This window comes from Neofelis nebulosa, chromosome 2 (assembly GCF_028018385.1).
Source record: "Neofelis nebulosa isolate mNeoNeb1 chromosome 2, mNeoNeb1.pri, whole genome shotgun sequence".
Taxonomy (NCBI): domain Eukaryota; kingdom Metazoa; phylum Chordata; class Mammalia; order Carnivora; family Felidae; genus Neofelis; species Neofelis nebulosa.
The window spans coordinates 197,275,632-197,296,478 of record NC_080783.1 but is presented as its reverse complement, the minus strand read 5'-3'; the positions used below and the strand labels follow the sequence as shown (position 1 = coordinate 197,296,478).

General features: G+C 43.2%; 1 protein-coding gene across 1 annotated transcript in view; it reads left to right on the top strand.

Moving 5' to 3' along the window:
• AZIN2 (antizyme inhibitor 2) overlaps positions 1–20,847 on the top strand; it is a 34,097-nt gene that overhangs the window by 9,819 nt on the left and 3,431 nt on the right. Inside the window, 5 exon segments of the mRNA XM_058718176.1 lie at positions 1,450–1,622; positions 2,630–2,758; positions 3,576–3,741; positions 5,564–5,726; positions 6,925–7,037. Of these exon segments, the coding sequence (XP_058574159.1) occupies positions 1,450–1,622; positions 2,630–2,758; positions 3,576–3,741; positions 5,564–5,726; positions 6,925–7,037 (744 nt within the window).

Genomic DNA, 20,847 nt, shown 5'->3' with positions numbered 1-20,847 from the left:
ATAAATACTTCATAGGACAGTTACTGGCATCACATGGGATAACTCACAGTAGTACCTCGTGCTGAAAAGTTGCTAAATTTACATTAGAGTCTTATTATAAATTTTTTTTTTTTTAACTTTTATGTTTGAGGGACAGAGAGAGATAGAGAATGAGCAGGGAAGGGGCAGAGAGAGAGAGGGAGACACAGAATCTGTAGCAGGCTCCAGGCTCTGAGCTGCCAGCATGGAGCCCAATGCGGGGCTTGAACCCATGAACTGTGAGATCATGACCTGAGCTGAAGTCAGACGCTTAGCCGACTGAGCCACCCAGGCGCCCTTTGAGTCTTATCAAAAACTCAGAGTGGCTAAAAATGGCCCTGTGCCTGCTATAGCATTTCAGAACTGGCTTCCTCTTGACTTCCTTCCCTTAATCATGGAGAGTCAGACTTGAGTTTGAAAGCTGGCCCTGCCTCCTTGTTGCTGCATAGCCTCTCTGAGTACTAGTTTCTTTCTCTATAGAGTGGATCCAGTGCCCCTCTGATGATGGGGTTATTCTAAGGGGTAAATAAGATAGTTAATCCAAAGCAACGGTTGGCAAACCATGGATGGTTACCACATCCAGGCCACCGCCTGATCTTGTGATGCTTGACTGGGTCACATCCACACTCGTTCACTTATGCACTCTCTCTCGCGGCTTGAGTAGTTGTCACACAACCTACATGGCCCACGCGGCCTAAACCATTTGCTCACTGGCCCTTTACAGAAAAGGTTTACTAACATCGCATTCGGTGCCTGCTTGTGGTGGGCGCTCAGTGACGATGGCTGCTCTCATCATCATCACTGTCTGTACCATGAATGCAGCAATCTCGTGGAACGGTGTTCCGTAAAGGTGAGGAAGACGAGGCCCCTCGGGGACAGGGGCTTGCCAGGGTCCCCCGGCACAGTGGTACGCGCACAGCAGGACTTTGGATGTGGGATGACTTGGTTCGGTGAACTCTCCACCACATCAAGGGATATTCTTTAAACGTTAAATCTGTCAGGAAAATGTGTCACATGCCTACTGTCAGGGCCGTTATGACTCCATGTCATGTCTTTGTGTGAATTAGGAAATATATCCCTTAAGACAGTTGTTGTGATGAATACACTGATTTTGTCAGGATGAGAGGCTTTACTGCCGGGAAGTTGTAACAAATATATAAATCTACCTTATGTATCCTCTGCGGATGGGACGTCCCCCCCCTCAACTGCACAGTGTGCTACCTGCGTGGCTGGCTGTGGCAGCCTTGCCTGTCCGAGAATGGTGAACCAGCGTGAGTCCCGATTTTCATGTCTCTGTTGTGTGAAAATGAGGCCCCCTTCTTATGGACGTCCCCATGCATAGCTATGACTTTGCCCCTCGTTTGTGCTTCTCGGCTTCTGTGGGCCCGGTGGGCCCTGAGCCTCCTCACCTTCACCTTTGGGACCCCACAGGCAGAGATGGAATTGGTCCAGCGTATTGGCATCCCCGCCGGTAAGATCATCTACGCCAACCCCTGTAAGCAAATTGCACAGATCAAGTATGCTGCCAAGCGTGGGGTCCGGCTGCTGAGCTTTGACAACGAGCTGGAGCTGGCAAAGGTGGTAAAGAGCCACCCCAGTGCCAAGTAAGCCGAGGACCGCTCACGTGGGGGGCTGGGCCGAGTGTGAGGACAGCGGGCATGGGCGGGGTAGTGGTGGAGCAGAGGACCCTGCCCTGGACCCTGCCACACTCACGGGAGGCTGGGGCGGGCACTCCTGGACTGGACCCAGCATGCCAGGGCCTGACGAGGACAAAGGCAAGAATAACCATTACAGCCCGAGCAGAGCAAAGCCCACGGTATTATGGAGGTCAAAGTCGCGGGCCGAGAGCAACAGGGGGTGGTCAGGAAAGCTGCGCCAAGGAGGTGGCATTTGAGGTGCGCCTGAGGGGTGAAAAGAACTAGGAGGGCGCACAGACAGTGCATCAGAGTGAACTGCTGAAGAAAGGAACGCATGGAGGTCGGAAACAGCAGGGGGCGTTTGAGACATGAGCAGGAATTTGGTGTGGCTGGAACATACCATGTGTGCGGGGCGAGGGCAACAGTGAATGTTGGTCAACACGGTCACAGGGCAGGGGCCTGGTGCAAATGGGCTCTGGCAGGGGTCAGGGCTGGACATTCTGCTCGGGCTGTGGCTTGCACGTGGTCACTTGAAACCCTGGGGATTCCAGGGAGGGCCTCCTCGGGATGATGGGGAGGCCAGGTGGCTGGACCACTCTGGTTCACCCAAAGCAGCTTTCATTTTGTCTGTTTTAAATGATATTGGGGTTCTCAGTAAGAATGTGTTTAAAAAGTGGGGCCTCTCATGCAAGAAAAGTTGGAAAAGTCCGGCTGGTGTGGAGGCTGGTTGAAGAGGTGGAGCTTCTGGAGAGGACTGAGGAGGTCGGGACCAGGGCAGGGGCCTAGGGATGGGCCCAGGGACGTTCAGAGAATGGACTTGACAGGCCCTGGAGGCTGACCGGCAGTGCAGGGACATGAAGGGGTCAGGGACCTGCGGGGCGGGCAGCTCTGAGTTTACACCCCTTTTCTCGGAGAGGACGTGGCTGGGGTAGGGGGAGGTGGGGTCCACCCGGCAGAGGTACCTGTCTCCTCAGGATGGTTCTACACATCGCTGCTGAGGACTCCCCGAGCCGCCTGAGCTTCAAGTTTGGGGCGTTGCTGAAATCCTGCAGACACCTGCTTGAAAATGCCAAGAGGAGCCACATGGAGGTGGTGGGTGTGAGGTGAGTACCTGGAGGCCCCACCACCCCTGCCAGGCCTGCTGCCCCTTTCCCAGGAATTAATCAACTCTGTACAAGAGCCCCCTCAGGGCCTCCAAAGGAGGCCATCGAGTCCTGCCATCAGAGGCACAGAGTCCTCAGGCCACAGGCCTAGAGTCCTGCTATCGGAGACTTTCCTCTCTTTGGAAAGAAGGTTTGGAGTGTCCCGCTGACTCAACCCCATGGTCCCCACAAGGTCTTGTCCTTGGAGGTTCCCGGAGAGACCTGTCTTTGCAGGAGTTAGACCAGCCTGTAGGCCAAAGGTTATGCAGCCACATCTTTGCTCTGCCTCTTTTCTTGCAGGGATATGGAAGAAGTCATAATAAAGGCCTAACAGTATAGTTTTCATTGATCCTGTGCTTAGGATATGCCAGGCACTGTGCTAAATGCTTCAGGTACATTATCCCACAGCCCTGTGGGATCTTATCCCCACTTTATAGATGGGGAAACTAAAGCACAGGCAGGCTACACCGCTGACAGGTAAATACAGACCTGGCTGACGGTAGGGCCCTGGTCCTCATCCCAGAAGGCTCAGCCCCAGTGGCAGCACAAAGGGATGGGAGGGACACCAAATACCAGCGGACCTTAGGTCTGGTCTCTTGTCCACTCCTTACTTCCACAAGACCCTTGGAAATGCATTTAACCTTTGAGACCCTCAGTCCCTACATCTGTAGAATGGGCACAGTGTCCAATGTGCCTGTCCAAGGTTGCTCCTGGCTGGGGCTGAGCTGGTGGCACCTGGGGCCCTGCACGTAAGCCAAGTCTCTTCCTCCCTCCTCAGTTTTCACGTTGGCACTGGCTGTCCTGACCTTCAGGCCTACACTCAGTCCATCGCAGACGCCCGGCTTGTGTTTGAAATGGGCAGTGAGCTGGGCCACAGGATGCACATCCTGGACCTTGGTGGTGGCTTCCCTGGATTGGAGGGGGCCAAAGTGAGATTCGAAGAGGTAATCCTGGGGTCAGAAGTGTGGTACTGGGCTCTGTGGGGGGTGGGGGGTGTGTACTGGGCACTGTGAGTGGGTCCTATGTGCTGCATACTGTGCTTGGTGCTTTACCTGGATTATCTTTTTTTTAATGTTTATTTATTGAGAGAGAGAGAGAGAAAGAGCAAGCACGTGAGTGGGGAAGGGTCAGAGAGAGAGAGGGAGACAGAGAATCCTAAGCAGATTCTTCGCTGTCAGTGCAAAGTCTGATGCTTAACCTACTGAGCCACCTAGGAGCCCCTGAACTATCTTATTATTAGCCCTGTGTTACAGCTGAGCAAACTGAGGTTCTTGGAGGTTATGTCACTTTCTGAGTCCCAGCTCTGCCTGTCTCTAGCCCATGCACAAATTTGAAGCTTAACCAGTGTTATTTGCTAAGTCCTAAAACTCTTTGAGGGCCTGGTACGCTCTGTTCTCCCTTGGGTGACCTGATGAGAAATGAAAGGGGAGGGCGGGAAAAGGAAAAGCCCACCTTCTGTGTACTCCTCTCAAGATGAAATCAAGAAAAAATGTGTCGCCGCAATCCCCACTCTAACCACTAGGGGTCGTTCTCCTTAGTAAGAGCCTGGTCCTGGAATATCCACATGCAGGGACTGACCCTAAGAAAATAACCCCTGATGGACACAAAGAGCTTCAAAGATGAGCATTGTTGCGGTGTTCATAACAAAAGTCCAGTGGACTTTCCTGGTCCATCTAACACTCGGGAATTGGTTAAATTATGAAACATTTGTATGACTTACCCACTGAGGTCATTCACAGAATCTGTTGAGTAAAAGGTTATTATATATATATATATATATATATATATATATATATATATATATATATCTATCCCTATTATGTTTATAATAAAAATGGCATTTGTATCAAAGAGAAAAAAAAGAAAGGGACTACTCCAAAAAGTTAACAATGATTAACAATCTGCATGATAGAATTAAGGGTGGTTTTGGGGCGCCTGGGTGGCGCAGTCGGTTAAGCCTCCGACTTCAGCCAGGTCACGATCTCGCGGTCCGTGAGTTCGAGCCCCGCGTCAGGCTCTGGGCTAATGGCTCGGAGCCTGGAGCCTGTTTCCGATTCTGTGTCTCCCTCTCTCTCTGCCCCTCCCCCGTTCATGCTTTGTCTCTCTCTGTCCCAAAAATAAATAAAAAACGTTGAAAAAAAAAAAAAAGAATTAAGGGTGGTTTTGATCTTTTTCCTTCTCTTTATTTTCTGTGAAAAAAAAAACAAAAAAATATCTTTTAACAGATTGGTCATTTATAAAAGAAAGTTCCATATCAGGGCTTCTGGAATCTGAGACTACCTCCTCCCATAATGTAGGCGTTGAGGAAGTTGACTTACATGAGTATAAGAGTCTTGACCCAGCTCTCTCTGCCTCCTACCTTCTTGGCCAATTGTCTGTAGTCCCCAGCTGGGAACTTAGCAGCTGCCAAGTCCTTCTTTCTGAAATCAAAGAAGCTTTCAAGAAATAGACTTGGAGGGGTGCCTGGATGGTTCAGTCAGTTAAGTGTCTGACTCTTGATTTTGTCTCAGATCATGATCTTAGGGTTTGTGGGATTGAGCCCTGTGTTGGTCTCTGCACTGACAGCATGGAGCCTGCTTGGGATTTTCACTCTGTGTCTCTCTGCCCCTCCTCTGCTCGTTCTCTATCTCTCAAAATAAATAAACTTAAAAAAAAAAGAGAAAAAGTTGTTAAAAAAAAAGAAATACACTTGGAGCTATAGCAAGTCCTTAGTATGTAAACCCCACATTTCAAATATGTAATTGTCTCCCATCCCCCTACCACCAGATTTGTTCTGTGATCAACTCAGCCTTGGACCTGTACTTCCCAGAGGGATGTGGTGTGGACATCCTTGCGGAGCTGGGGCGCTACTACGTGACTTCGGCCTTCACCTTGGCAGTCAGCATCATCGCCAAGAAGGAGGTTCTTTTGGACCAGCCTGGCAGGGAGGGTAGGTGCCAGGTGGGCAGCACAGCCCCATTTTTTCCTCAAGCTAGGGACAGTGGCTGGCCGAGCAAGGTCTGGTTTTAGGGAATGGGGAATTTGAAGGATGGATCCTTGCTTTAGGGAACTTACAACCAAGTCCTTTCTTACCTCCAAGATACTTATTATTGTTTCTTCCTATGCATGTTTATATCTTGTGAAGATTGAGATCAAAACAACCTCAGGGAGAATAGATACTTTACTAACCCATTGTACAGATGAGAAAATTGAGAGCCAAAGAGAATACAAGTGAATTGCTTAATAGGAAAAAGTAAAGCCTGCATTCGACCTCATGTCTGTCTCCTCTCCAAAGTACAGACTCTTACTCATCCTACTGATTCTCATAACATAATGAAAATAATTAATAACAACTTATATTTGTCTAAGTCTAGTTATAGATGACAGAACATAGGCATAGAGAGGTCGAGTCACTAGCCCAAAGTCACACAGCTGGTAAGGGGCAGTGCCTGGATTCAAGTGCAGGCTGGACTGACTCATGGTTCTCTGCCCACACTGCAACATCAGCACTCATCTTTGCCTTTTCAGATAGATCAATTCTCCCATCAGCCTCTTGAGTGAGTGGGGTCAGGGACTCTGATCTTGGGGTTTTGTCTTCTGCTCTAGGACCCCAGGCAAGAGAGCTGAGGTCTGTGTGTCTTCCCCTGAGAATCCATTTGGCAGGGTGGTGGGCTCCAGGTAAAAGGTTTTCTGTGTGTGCGTGTACCTGTGTGTGTATGTGTGTAGAGACGACATTCTTCTGGCTTCCTTTATAAATCTGGGTGATTGCCGTATCTAATCCAGCCAGGAGACCTGGTTTCTCATTTCAGCTCATGCACTTGCCCCATCGTGTGTGGGGCAAGTGGCTTAACATCTTGGGGTATTGAGTTTGGCTGGGCTGCTCTTTTGCCTTTGCTGGGCATCCAGGGGCTCAGATGCAGGCAGGAAGTATGTCCTGGGCAGGGTTGCTCAGCTGCAAGCGTGAGTGTGCACAACATGAACCTCATGTCATAGGAGGAGGCAGGACCCACCCCATAGTTGAGGAAGGGGCAACCTTTTTACTTCAGTTACCTATCATCCTTGCTGAGCCTACCATTGTGCCAGTTCCCCAGCCCCAGCCCCCTTCACACTGCTGCTTGTACTTCCCCTGACCCCTCCCCTCCCCACAGAGGAAAGCGGTTCCACCCCCAAGACCATCGTGTACCACCTCGGTGAGGGCGTGTATGGAATTTTCAACTCAGTCTTGTTTGACAACACCTGCCCTACCCCCATCCTACAGAAGGTGAGCCTACCCCACGTGGGCCTGTTTTCAGTTGTGTGTGTGTGTGTGTTTAAATAACATTTTGGGGGTGTTTTTATTTAATTTTCAAAAAGTGAAACATTCATTATAGAAGACAGTGGGATGAAGGGGATTATCATCCATAATCCTACCACGTAGAGATAGACGTTTTGAACATTAGATTTTTCAGTCTTTAAAAACTGTATTATATTTAAAAAAATAAAGTTGGATTGTATTGTTTTGTAACTGCTTTTTTTCCCACTCAATATGGGGTATAGCTCTTTCCATACCATTAGCTAATCATTGACAACATGCTTTTTGAAGACTACGTATTATTTTAACTCATCTAACCCTAGTGGTTTGGTTTCCTGTTTTTGAGCACCGCAAGTATATCTTGACATCCATCTCTGATCAAGCCCTGGAGTGAATTTCTAGAAGTAAAAAGAAACAGTTCGTCTTTAATGGGTTTTTCTAGGTTAACAAGGGAATAGGAATGGACAAAGAGGGGGAAGACAATCAGGCACACCGTTGTATTTTTGTCTATGTAGCCCCTTTTCTGGAAGGGAACTCAAGTGCCTAACCAGCACCTAGACCATCATGAGTGCTCAGTGTGTTTTTGTTTTGCTCTCTCTTTCCATCCTGTCTAGTTTTTCAAGACCCACTCAGGTGTCAGCTCCTCTTTGTAGCTCTTCCTGCCCCGCGTCTATCACAGGCAGAAGGAGCCCTCCTACCTCCAGGTGCCCAGGCCACAACTTGATTGCATCCTCATTCTGTAGCTGGGTTGTTAAATGTGGTTTCCTCCGGCTAGTCTGAGTAAGCCTCCCTGATGTGCTCAGGAATTCACTTTTCCACTGTGATGCACTAGCCCTGCCTGCATTCTTGTGGTTTCCCACATCCTTCTGCACGGAGAAAGAACCAGGCTGGCCTCGGCCAGCCATGCCCCACGTCATACAGGAGGGTGGCAGCTGCTTCTCAGTTCCTGTCTCCCTTAGACCCCCTCCGCCTTCCAGTGCACCTCTTTCCGGTCCATGCAGTCCCTGATCCACTCCCTGTTCCCTTCAGCTCCTCAGATGAACGAGTGGGCCCAGCCGACTACCACACCCCCCATCCAGAGTCTCTGTTTTGATTAATCTCCAGTTGGTGTTGCCGTCTCAGGCCCCACGATGTTACTGACCCTCTTTGTGGTCTGTCCTGTTTCTCCTCTGGATGATGTTGAAGTTTCTTCCTTTGGGCTGTCAACCACTTACCAGGTCCAGCCACGTGACCAGATGCGGGGTCGGGCCCCAGTCTGGTGGTGGAGACAGATGACAGCACACATAATAAAGTTAGCTACAATTGTGTTGGGAGTGTGTCAGAGGGACCCAGGCTGGCTGGGGTTTCTGTACCTTCTTCCCCAAGGAAGATCCCCTTCACTAGTCAGGATGGCAGCTTTGCATCCCTGCTCTTTGTTCCCCAGGACTTTGTGTTTGGACCTCATGTACAGAAAGTTATATTCAACATAAATCTTGGTTCAAAGTATACTTATCATCATTGGAGCCTACTTGGCCCTTTTTTGTTTGCTTGCTTTCTTTTTAAAAATTAAATAAGGGGCGCCTGGGTGGCTTAGTCTGTTAAGCATCTTACCCTTGATTTCAGCTCAGGTCATGATCATGGTCATGATCAGCATTAGGTCATGGTTCATAGGTTCGAGCCCCACAACAGGTTCTGTGTTGATGGTGTGGAGCCTGCTTGGGATTCTGTCTCCTCCCCACCCCCTCTGCTCCTCCCCAACTTGAAGGTGCATGCGCACACACACACGCACACAAACACACTTTCTCTTTCTCTCAAAATAAAAGACATGAAAAAAAATTAAGAATTTAATAAATATTTGAGTACTCTCAGTATGCAAAGCACTATGCTGAGGCCTGCACAGAATAGTAGGTGAGAAAAAAAGGTCTATGCTTTGGAAATACAATTCTGCTGGGTAGGGGTGTGTGTGTGTGATTAGTACCTAGGCCACAACAGTGTCATGAGAAAAGTACAGAAAACTACAGAACAAGTATTATTGGACTTTTTAAAAAAATATTTTAGTATATATCTTTAAAAGGAAAAGACTTTTGGGGCACCCTGGGTGGCTTGTCAGTTAAGTGTCCAACTTCGGCTCAGGTCATTATCTCACGGTTTGTGGGTTCAAGCCCTGTGTCGGGCTCTGTGCTGGGAGCTGGGAGCCTGGAGCCTGCTGCGGATTCTGTGCCTCCCTCTCTCTCTGCCCCTCTCCTGCTTGCACTCTGTCTCTGTCTCTTCCTTTCAAAAATAAATAAACATTAATTTTTTTTTTATTTTTAAAGGAAAAGACTTTAGAAAAATCATAATATCATTATCAAATTAGAAATGAACAATTCCATAGTATCCCCTATCATCTTGCCTCATAGATGGGTTTTCTAGTTGATGTGCTGAAATCAGCAGCCAAAAAAGGTTCACATACTATATTTGGTTGAATTGTCTCTCTACTACCCTATTAGTCTCACCAACATTTTTTTTTAATTCTTTATTTGTTGATGAAACTGACTAAAACTGGTCCTAAAATTTCCTGCATTCTGGATTTTCCTGATTGGTGAATTCTCTGGATCCCTTCACTGCTATTGAATACGTTATACTGTGCCTTTTGTTTCTTTGATACTAGGTCGTTAGATTGAATGGTTTCATTAGATTCCCAATCAGTTTTGGGGTAAAAATGTTTCACGGGAGAACGTGTCTCTGTAGTATAATACAAAGTGTATTACTTTCTTTTTAGTGTAATAAGCATTCTTAACATTTTGCCACCTCATTCCTTTGTCTCTTCTCATGCAAAGTACCCATGTGTTGACTCATGTGTTACCATTTTTTCATATAGGTTTTTCTTTTTTTTAATGTAGTTTTTTTTCTATTGTAGTAAGAACACTTAACATAAACATCTTGTAACAGACGTTTAAGTGTATAATACAGTCTTATTATCTATAGGCACAGCAGGTCTCTAGAATTTGTCCATTTTACAGAGCTGAAATTTTATGTCCATTGATTACCAACTTCCCATTTCCCCTCCCATCACCCCTGGCAACCATGTTTCTATTCTTTGTTTCCATGAGTTTGACTATTAGATACCTCGTATAAATGCAGTCGTGCAGTATCTGTCCTTCTGTGACTATTTCAGTTGACATAACATCCTTAACGTTCATTCACGTTGTTGTATATTGCAGGATTTCCTTCTTTTATGAGGCCGATAATATTCCATTGGATATATGTATATACAGCATTTTTTAATTCATTCGTCTGTCAACGGACATTTAGGTCTTGGCAGTTGTTAATAGTGCTGCAGTAAACATGAGAGGTAATACCTCATAAAGACCCTGATTTAAATTTTTTTGGATAAATACCCAGAAGTAGGATTGCTGGATCTCACCATAGTTCTATTTTTATTTTTTTTAAGTTTATTTATTTTGAGAGAGAGGGAGAGAGAGAGAGAGAGAGAGAGAGAGAACGGGGTAGGGGTAGAGAGAGAGGGAGAGAGAGAATCCCAGGCAGGCTCCAGCTGTCAGCACAGAGCCCATTTTGGGGCTTGGTCTCACAAACTGTGCAATCATGACCTGAGCCAAAATCAAGGGTCGGACCTTAAATGACTGAGCCACCCAGGTGCCCCAGGTGGACTTTTAATGTATAAACATTTTAAGCATTCATTGAGTGGTCTAAAATGACATATATTTAGGGTTAAAGATACGACTTAATAAATGTGAATTGGCACTTTATAAATGTAAGCTATAGTTGGGTGTGGAGAGGGGCCCAGATGAGGTAAGTACCACAGAAGTTTTATAAGAATCTTGGGAACCAGAATTCAGGGTACAAGCTTCAGTCACTCCACTTTACCTGAAGACCGTCTCTCTGTTGACAAGATTGGGCTTTCTTACTTGCCATTGTATTTTATTCTAGTGTTTTATGGTTAAAAAAGCAGGACTCTGTCTTGAGTGTATTGCAATAGCATTTGTCAAGTGTGGATCTGGTTAGTTTTTATCTTAAAAATCCTTAAGTAATGATTCCTAATGCTTTTTTAAAATTACTCTTTGCCATACTATACACTAGTTTTATTTTTTTTTCAACTATGTCTTGTCTTTATCCTGACCTTTTGATAATTTTTTTCCTTGTTCAGCCTATTCCGTAGTGTTTTGACAATAGCTTTGTACTGTGTTTAGAAAACCAGTAGGGTGCCTTCTATTTCCAGCAACGTGGTAGTCTAGATACTCTCAACAGCCGCCCCACTGACAACAAAGAAAACAGGATCCTGACTTACAAGAAAGCAGGGGATCCTTCAGAGGTCAAAATTAAATCAAAGCAGGCATCTCCACTTAGAGTGAAAGCCAGTCTAGTCCCCACCCAATAACCAGAGAGATCCTTTAAAAACGTAAGTCAATGGGGCGCCTGGGTGGCGCAGTCGGTTAAGCGTCCGACTTCAGCCAGGTCACGATCTCGCGGTCCGTGAGTTCGAGCCCCGCGTCGGGCTCTGGGCTGATGGCTCGGAGCCTGGAGCCTGTTTCCGATTCTGTGTCTCCCTCTCTCTCTGCCCCTTCCCCGTTCATGCTCTGTCTCTCTCTGTCCCAAAAATAAATTAAAAACGTTGAAAAAAAATTAAAAAAAAAAAAAAAACGTAAGTCAAATCATGTCTGGTTTTATTAAAACTGCCTAAAACCCTACTCTGGCTCCCATGCCACTTCAGATTAAAGCCAAAGTCCTCCAGGGGCTTCTAAGGCCCTCTGTGACCTGCCCTGTCTCTTCTCTGATCCCCTCCCTCACCACTCTCTGGTCTTGCTCATCCCATTGCAGTGACCGCAGCCTCCTTGCAGTTCCTCAAACTCCCCCAGGCACATTCCTGCCTTAGCACCTTTGCACCTGCTCTTCTGCCCGGATCACCTTTCTTCTAAGTACCACATGGGCTCACTCTTTTACCTCCTTTCCATCTTTGCCCAAAGGTCATCTTCTCAGTGAGACCTTATGCTTTATATAAAACTGCAACCTGCCCCTCCCCCGCTCTGTTCTTTCTTTTATTTCATATCATTTATTATCTCCCAATATACTATATAATTTACTTCTTTATTTTGTTGTTTGCCTCCCTCATGCTAGACTGTAAACCCCATAGGACAAGGACTTTGTCTATTTTGTTTGCCATTGTGTCCCAAGCACATAAAATAGTGACTATTCAAATATGAGTCAAATGAGTTAATTAACCTAGAGAGAAAACCTAACTCTGAAACTGGTTTCTCTCTGGGAGTGTATGCTGAATCCTTGTAGTATTGATCTTCAGTTTTGATAGCTGCATGGGTTCCTAGGGACTCAGTCAGGATGGGGAATCTGATAGGATCCCTCACATAAAGCTGTGGACCCCTCAAAAGTACATCATCATCAGTGTAAGGGTAAACCAGAAAACACGTGTCCCACAGAGGAGGCCAGCAAACAACAACAACAACAACAACAACAACAACAACAACAACAACAAAAACATGTCTTTTTGACCTTGGTAGTGGTTGGAAGAGGGCACAGAATTAAGAATTTACAGCCATAAGCCAGCCTTTTCCTGGCTTTGTTGCCCAAATTCATATTGTCTGATGTGTTGTCTGATAAACCTCAAGGCTAGAATTTATTTTATCTTGCAGAAGCAAACACAACTTCTCTCTGCAGTAGAAATATTCAGCCTAGGCTTCTAAGAATTCTCACAAGTGCCAAAGTACATGAGCTCACATTAAAAAAATCACAAAACACAAAGAAATAGGTTACCCTGAAGGAAAGCCAGCAGAAGTCACAGACAGCAGAATCAGTCCTGCAATTATTTCATGTATTAGAATTATCATATGTTAAAGATAAAACAAAATATTTACAATGTTTAAAGAAATAAGAAACTGAAAATTACACCAAAGAATAAGCAAATATAAAAATATTATCTAACAGATTTTAAAAGGATTAAATAGAACTTCTAAAAATGAAAAGTATGAAAATTGTAATAGTGCACAGAGTAAGCAAAGCTATTAGAGACAGTTGAAGAGAGGATTAGAGAATGGGAAGACAGAGCTAAAGAAATTATGCCAATGTAGCACAAAGACATGGAGACAGAAAATAAGAAAGGCACAGGAAGTGGCAGATAGAGTGAGAAGGCATAATGTCTGAACTATAATCATAGTTTCAGGAAGAGATTGCATGAGGACACAGAAACCACACCAGTAATTTGAACAGGGAAATTTTAATATAAAGAATTGTCAACATTTATATATGGTTAATTACTAAAAGGGTCAAAAGCAGTTACTACCACTGGTAAGATAGAGTGAAGAAGGAAGCAACTCAGAGGAGGGCTCCCCCTTCCAAAGCTGAGGTTGAAACCTTTGAAGAAAGGCTGTGACTGTCACAGAGACATGCAGCCTGCCAGTGACAAAGAAACTTGTCAGAGGGTGCCCACCACAACTGACTCATAGGGGCAGCCTGCTGCTGAGTGGAGAGGAAACTTGCTGGAGGGTGTGGGCCAAGGTTGAACTGTGAAGGCCACTGAGGTAAGAACTACCAGACCCTCATATGCTGAGCCATAGGGGGCCACAAAGAAAAACAGCATACTAAAAGAGGAAAAGTCTTTTCTTCCCGATCTTGCCAGCAACCTCTGTTGACAAAGCCTAACTTAGAGCTACCTGGCAAATAAGGAAAGTCTATAGCGTTCAGCTCCAGTACCACAAAGCAAGGCAAAGAAGGGTGGATTGGAGGCTGAGAGATAAAAAGTTAATAACTGGCAGAGAGTCAATAGACTGGGAGAGAGTAAGACCTATCTTCAGATTTAGGAAATCCAAACAAATCCCAAACATTAGTGAAACTGAATACTATGGACAAAGAGAAGATCTTAAAACTAGTGAGAGAATTGAGACAGATAGAAGACTACCTGTAGAATAATGACAGACTTACAGCTTATTTTTCTCCCATAACAGTGGAAGGAGGAGATCCTGGAGTAGCAGCCTTAATGTATCAACCTAGAATTTTGTATCCAGCAAAATTGCTTTTCAAGAATGAGTATGGAATGTAGGCATTTTCAGACAAAGCAAATACTGAGAGACATACCTTCACAAACAGAAGTTCTAAAGAATATACTTCAGGCATAAGGAAAATGATTCCAGATGGATGGTCTGAGTTGCAAGAAGGAATGGTGACCAAAGATAGCTAAATATTTGGGTATATCCAAAGGATCATTGACTGTCACCACCACTCCAACAATAACAGTTAATTTGTGGGGTTAAAAATAGGTTTCAGGTGTGATTAGGTTCAGCTGTGAGTAGATCCCAACTTACATGACTTGAATGAAATACTGAGGCTTATTTTGCTCATGTAGATGTCTAGACGCAGGCAATCCTGAACTGGTATAGTGGTTTTAGAGTCATATGGAACCATATTGCTCCTACTTGTACCTATTTCTAGGTGTTGTCCTCATCTTGGTAGATACAAAATGAAGTGCCAGCCCTTACAGGAAAGAAGAAGAAGTAAAGCCGATGTGCCAGTTGTCTTTTAAGGAAACTTCCTAAAAGTAGCCACATAACACTTGTGTTTTACAAGTACATAGCCATGGGGCTAAGATGTTAGTCCCAAGGCCCTAACTACCTGCAAGGAAAGTTAGCAAATATGGTCTTTATTCTAGGTGGTCATGTTCCTAGCAAAAACTGAGGGTTGGAATTGCTGGGGTAGGCAATTAGCAGCCTCTGCCACAAATAAGATCAAATAGAACACTGGACAACATGAGAATGTAAGTAGGGAGGTAAAGTGACCAAGTTGGTGTTCTAGGGTTTTTAACTGAGAGGAAGATATTGATTAATTTTAGACTTTAGACTTTAAGTTAGGCATGCATGTTAAAAAGTAAGTGTTTAGAGTAACCATAAAATAATAAAAATAGGTAATATAATGGATAATGTATATAATAGAAATATATAATATCTAGATAACTATATAATGTAATTACCAACACTGATGATAATTAAAATGATTAGTTTTGACACCAGCATAAAAAAATTAGGCAAAAAACCATAGTTGAGAGCACACGAAAGACCCATATATATCTAGAAACTTGATTTTTGATAGGGCTTGCAAAGAAGATCACTGGGGATTGTTTAATATATGATGCTGGGACACCTGATTGTCCACATGCAAAAAATGAAATTGAATCCCTATCTCACAGCACATGTGAATATAAATCCCAGATATCAATATAGGAGAATATCTGTCTGACCTTGAAACAAGGAAGAACAGTGAAAAATCTCTTAAAAACCAAAAAGGAAGAAACTGATGTTTGTTTACACTAAAATGAAGAGCTTCTGTTCATCTGTTAGCAAAAGGAAAGAGGGAATCACACACTGTAAGAAAATATGGAAACACATATATAAACTGATAAGGGATTAGTAGACAGAATATATGGAGGATTCTTATGTAAGAATCTTAAGAAAATAAGAAAAGCAATACAAAATAGAAAGCAACAGAAATAAGGCAAAAAGACTTTAACAGGCATTTCCCAGAAGAGGAAATCCAAATAGAAAATGAAAAAGTGCTCTACCTCCTTGGTAATCAAGGAAATACAAATGAGGAGACACCATTTTCTACTGACTAGATTAGAAAAAAACAAAGCATGACAATATCAAAAGTTGGTGAGGGTATAGAGTAGTTGGATCTCTTAGACACTGACAGGAGTTGGTATTTCTACTTTGGGAAACAAGTTGGCATTACTCAGGTAAAGTTAGACGTGTGTATAACGTATCTTCCAGCAAGCTCCCATATGTATTTGGGGAAAAATACAAGAATGTTCACAGGAGCAATTTTTATAATATAAAACATTGGAAACAACATTAATGTTTGTTGGCAGGGTAATAGATAAACAAATTACCATGTATTCCATATAATGAATTCTATGCAGCATATTGTGAATTATGGCTATATATATACCTGTATGTGTATATATATATATATACACACATTATATATATATATATATATACACTGTATATATATATATATATATATATATATATATATATATATAATGTGTATATATATATATATATATAATGTTGGAAACAAACAACATTAATGTTTGTTGGCAGGGTAACAGATAAACAAATTACCGTGTATTCCATATAATGAATTCTATGCAGCATATTGTGAATTATGGCTATATATATACCTGTATGTGTGTGTATATATATATATATATACACGTGTATATACAGTCCCAAGATTCATCCAACTAATATATATATATATAGGACTGTAAGTTTCAACAACAAAAAAAGCAAGTTGCAGAGATTATATACTCTATAATTTCATTTACATAAATTTCAGAAGTGTACAAAACTAAATACGATGCTTGTGGAAAACAAAGCAAGAGAATAATGAAAACAAAATTCAGGATAATGGTTACTTCCGGAGGGGTTAGGGAAGTGGCATGTCACTGGGTGGGCCACGCGGGAGTTTCAAAGATATTAGAAAGTTTATATTTCTTTAGCTGGTGGTGGATACACAGATATTCATTTTATTATTTTTCTTTACATCTTACACATGGTATAAATATTCTTTTGTAGGAATTAAATATTTAACAAAATTGAGTCTATCATTATTGCTTATTAGTATTCTTTGATAGGCTCACATTTATTCTTTTATCATGCCATGTCTAACATTCAGAAAAATATCTTGGGGGTTTTAATTAGTAGTAGTCTACTTAATCTATTAAATTGGGAAGAATTCTCTTTTTTGCTTTACTAAGTTTTTCCAGTTAAGAGAGTGTAGAGCTCTTGTATTTTATTTCTCTCATTAAGGTTTTATTATTTTCTTTGAATAAGTTATTGTGGCCCAAGTACATCCAAGAATTTAATAACGTAATGCTTTCATTACTATTGTGAATGGAAACATTTCCCTGTGTTTTTGAGCTGAGATAATGGCTTGCATGCCGAGACTCCTTCATTTCCTCTAATAAATTACCTCCTTCCCTTTGGATCTTCCAGGTAAGCAAACATGTTATCTGCAATGTGATATTTTATTTTTTTTCATTTTCTATATACTATACCTTTTAAAATATTTTTTTCCTAATGGCTATTAGATGATATATAAGATAGGAATGGTGACAGAAAGCTTCAGACTTGGAGTCAGAAGACATGGGTCCTGACTTTACCATATACTGGCTAAGTAACTGACCTTAATCTCAGCCTGTTTCTCTGGTTTCTTCGTCTGAAAAATGAAGGGCTGAACTTAATTACTCAGGTTGCTTCTGGTTCTGAAATGAGGCCATTCTAATGTATTTCCATTAAGTTAGAGTTGCCTCTTTATTTTAAATAGTTTCTCTGCATTGTGGGGTTTGACTTTGTCTGTAGTTTTAATCAAGAATAGACGGTATAGGCTATTGAATGCCATACTGACATGTACTAGGAAAATTAGATTTCAATTGTAGATCTGTATTTTCCATATTATGATGAAGTCAGTGTTCGCCTTGCTCATATTGTCCCTGCCTTTCATACAGAGGCAAATTGTCTATATTGTTCCATATTGAAGGAAATCACTGAAGGTGATTCTTTGACTAGGAGGGCAGATTTGGTTAGTTACGGTTTCATTTCAGATTTTCCTGTATGTTCATAAGTTAAATTGTGACCATATGTTTTTGTTCTGCTTTTTCGCCTTTTTGTGTGCTGCTCTTGTTCATTCCATTTTTTTCCTTTTAAAATATTTTTGTGTACTTTATGTAGAATAGGGATTATTGATTCATTCTTTAAAAGTTGGGGAATTATGTGAGGACTCTATCAGGGCCACTGAACATTTTAAGTGTTTGATCTTATTTCTTCTGTGGATCCACTTACTTATTGGGCCTCTTTGAGGAAGGCAGCCCATTGGTGCAGCTAGGAGGCCCCTTGTCCAGGACCACTCGGAGTTCTGCTACTAACGTCCTCCAGAATCTGCAGCAGGTCACTTCCACTCTCTGCCTTTCCTATCCGTAAAATGGGAATTGCAGCTGCCTCTCAGATGAGCTGTGAAGTAGTGGTGGGCATGCTCTGCCCTCTCACAGAGGGGGGCCTCGCAGCATATTGGGCAGCTGATATTTTTACAGGTGCTTGTCCATTTCCACTCAGTTTCCAGACTCATAAAAAGAGCCAGGACTTAACAAGTGTGTTGCCACATGCTTTTGGAATATTTATTTTGCACAATTTTTTTGTTTTTGTTTTTTTAATGGCTTAAAATTTTTTTTAAGTTATTTTGGGAGCAAGAGAGAGAGAGAGAGAGAGAGAGAGAGCACAAGTCGGGTGGGGTCAGAGAGGGAGAGAGAATTCCAAACAGGCTCTTGGACTACACTGATAGTGCAGAGCCTGACGTGGAGCTTGAACTCACAAACCATGAGATCATGACCTGGGCTGAAGCCAAGAGTTGGACGCTCACCTGACTGAGCCACCCAGGTGCCCCTAAAAAAATGGCTTTAAATGGCAAAAGGATAGCTTTGCATTATTCCCTGCGAAGTTAATTTTTTTTCCCCACTGATTTTTTATTTATGCCACTAATAAGAAGAGAACTCATTAGGGGCGCCTGGGTGGCTCAGTCGGTTAAGCGGCCGACTTCGGCTCAGGTCACGATCTTGCGGTCTGCGAGTTCGAGCCCCGCGTCGGGCTCTGGGCTGATGGCTCAGAGCCTGGAGCCTGCTTCCCATTCTGTGTTTCCCTCTCTCTCTGCCCCTCCCCCGTTCATGCTGTGTCTCTCTCTGTCTCAAAAATAAATAAACGTTAAAAAAAAAAAAAATTTAAAAAAAAAAATTAAAAAAATAAAAAAAAATAAAAAAAAAAAAAAAAAAAAAAAAAAAAAGAAGAGAACTCATTATAATGCAAGTGTGTCTTTTCTTTTTACTTTATTGTGAAAGAACCTTTGGAACCTCTTTTCTCAGGATCCTCATAGATCCATATATAGAATTTCCCCCCAAAAGCTTTAGAAATTAGCTTAATGTTTTTTAAGAAGTGGAGCTAAGGGAAATACTTCAGAGCAATTGAGATCAATTTTACTTATTAACAAAAAGCTCATAAACAAGAACATTAAGTTATATGAACAAGGATATATTTGTCTCCCTTTTTTAGAATATGAACTTCTCAGCCCCTAGATCAGAGCCTGGCACATAGTAGGTGCTCAATAAGTATTTGTTGAATGAATCAATGAATATAGGATAGTTTGAATTTCTGACTTTTAATATGTGCATGTTTTTCTTTATTAATGAAACTAATGGCTTACTAACTTCTCATATACATGAATATTTTTTCTGCCTATGGAATCTGTGGCTTTTCTTTCTCAATTTTATGCATTCCTGCTGCTGGCTAAGGAATTGAAGCACCTTTTCTTTTTCCTCATTGGTCTTCTCTACTACCTCCTTCTAGACTCTGGATGGCTTCTATTCCTCTCTCCCTTCCTTTCTTTCTCTCCCTTTCTCTCTCCTTCCTTCCTTCCCTTTCTCACCACTCATATTTGCTATTCATTCATTCATTCATTCATTCATTTTATTTATTTTAATTTTTTTCTTTCTTAATGTTTATTTATTTTTGAGACAGAGAGAGACAGAGCATGAATGGGGAGGGTCAGAGAGAGGGAGACACAGAATCCAAAACAGGCACCAGGATCTGAGCTGTCAGCACAGAGCCTGACATGGGGCTCGAGCCACCCAGGCACCCCTTCATTCATTCATTTAAAAGATATTATTCATAAAAGCACTTACTATATGCCAGATTGCTAGGCATGGAGGAGACGGTGGGGTGAACAAGGAGGTCATCCATGATCTCTGGGGTCATGGAACTTATAGTCTGACAGGGAAGACAGGCCTGAGCAGATACATTTCACAAATACCTAATTATAAATTTTGACAAAGGCCATGAAGGCAAAGTTTGTGGGTGGGGCATGGAGCTTTAGCAAAGACTTTCAAGAAGCCATTGTAGCTGAGATCTGAAGGAAAATTAGGAGTTGGTGGCATTCCTCAGGGAACATCATGGGGTGTGCTGGGGCTGGGGGAAGGGAAACAGGGTTTCCCTGGGAGCCCAGGGCAACTGGAGTGACTGGAACATGGCACAGCAGGGATGGACAAGGGGACTAAAAGGCAGTCAGGGTTTGCTCACGTCCATCTTTCGGTCATGACTTCTCCTCTAGGACCTGCCTGGCAGGATCCCACACTGTGACAAATTGCACTGGTTGTCAGCAAATGGTCTGTGTTACAGAGTTCTTTCCTGGATTTTTCAGTCATTTAAGAAAAAACATTTTATGTAATTGGTGGTTGTGTCTTTGGGCAAGCCACTCAATCTCTCAGAGCCTCAGTTTTCCTGAATGGGAGGAATTTCTGTCTACCCCATGGGGTCCTCTGTGACCTCTGCCAGGCCACCCTGTGATTATCTGTTGGAGGTCCATCTTCCTCCCGTCTCAGAGCCCAAGGGAGGGTGGGGTCTACTCACCTATGTACTTCTGGCTTCTCCAATGGGGCCTGGCATGGCAATGAGAGTAACTGGGAGGCCTTCATAGAAGAGGGAGCCCCAGGGCTGGGCCCAGAGGTCAAGGTGGATTTGAGGAAGGGGGAAGAGCTACAGAGGTTCGGAAAGCGGCAGATATGCCAGTGAAGACTAAAGCGAGGAGGTGGTAACAATAACAATAATGATAGCGCTACCTTACTGGGCCCTTGTCATATGCCAGATACTGTTATGAATGCTCTACATATGCTCACTTATCCTTTCAGTAACCCTAGGAGATAGGTACTACAATTATTCCCATTTTACAAATGAGCAAACTGAGGCACAGAGGG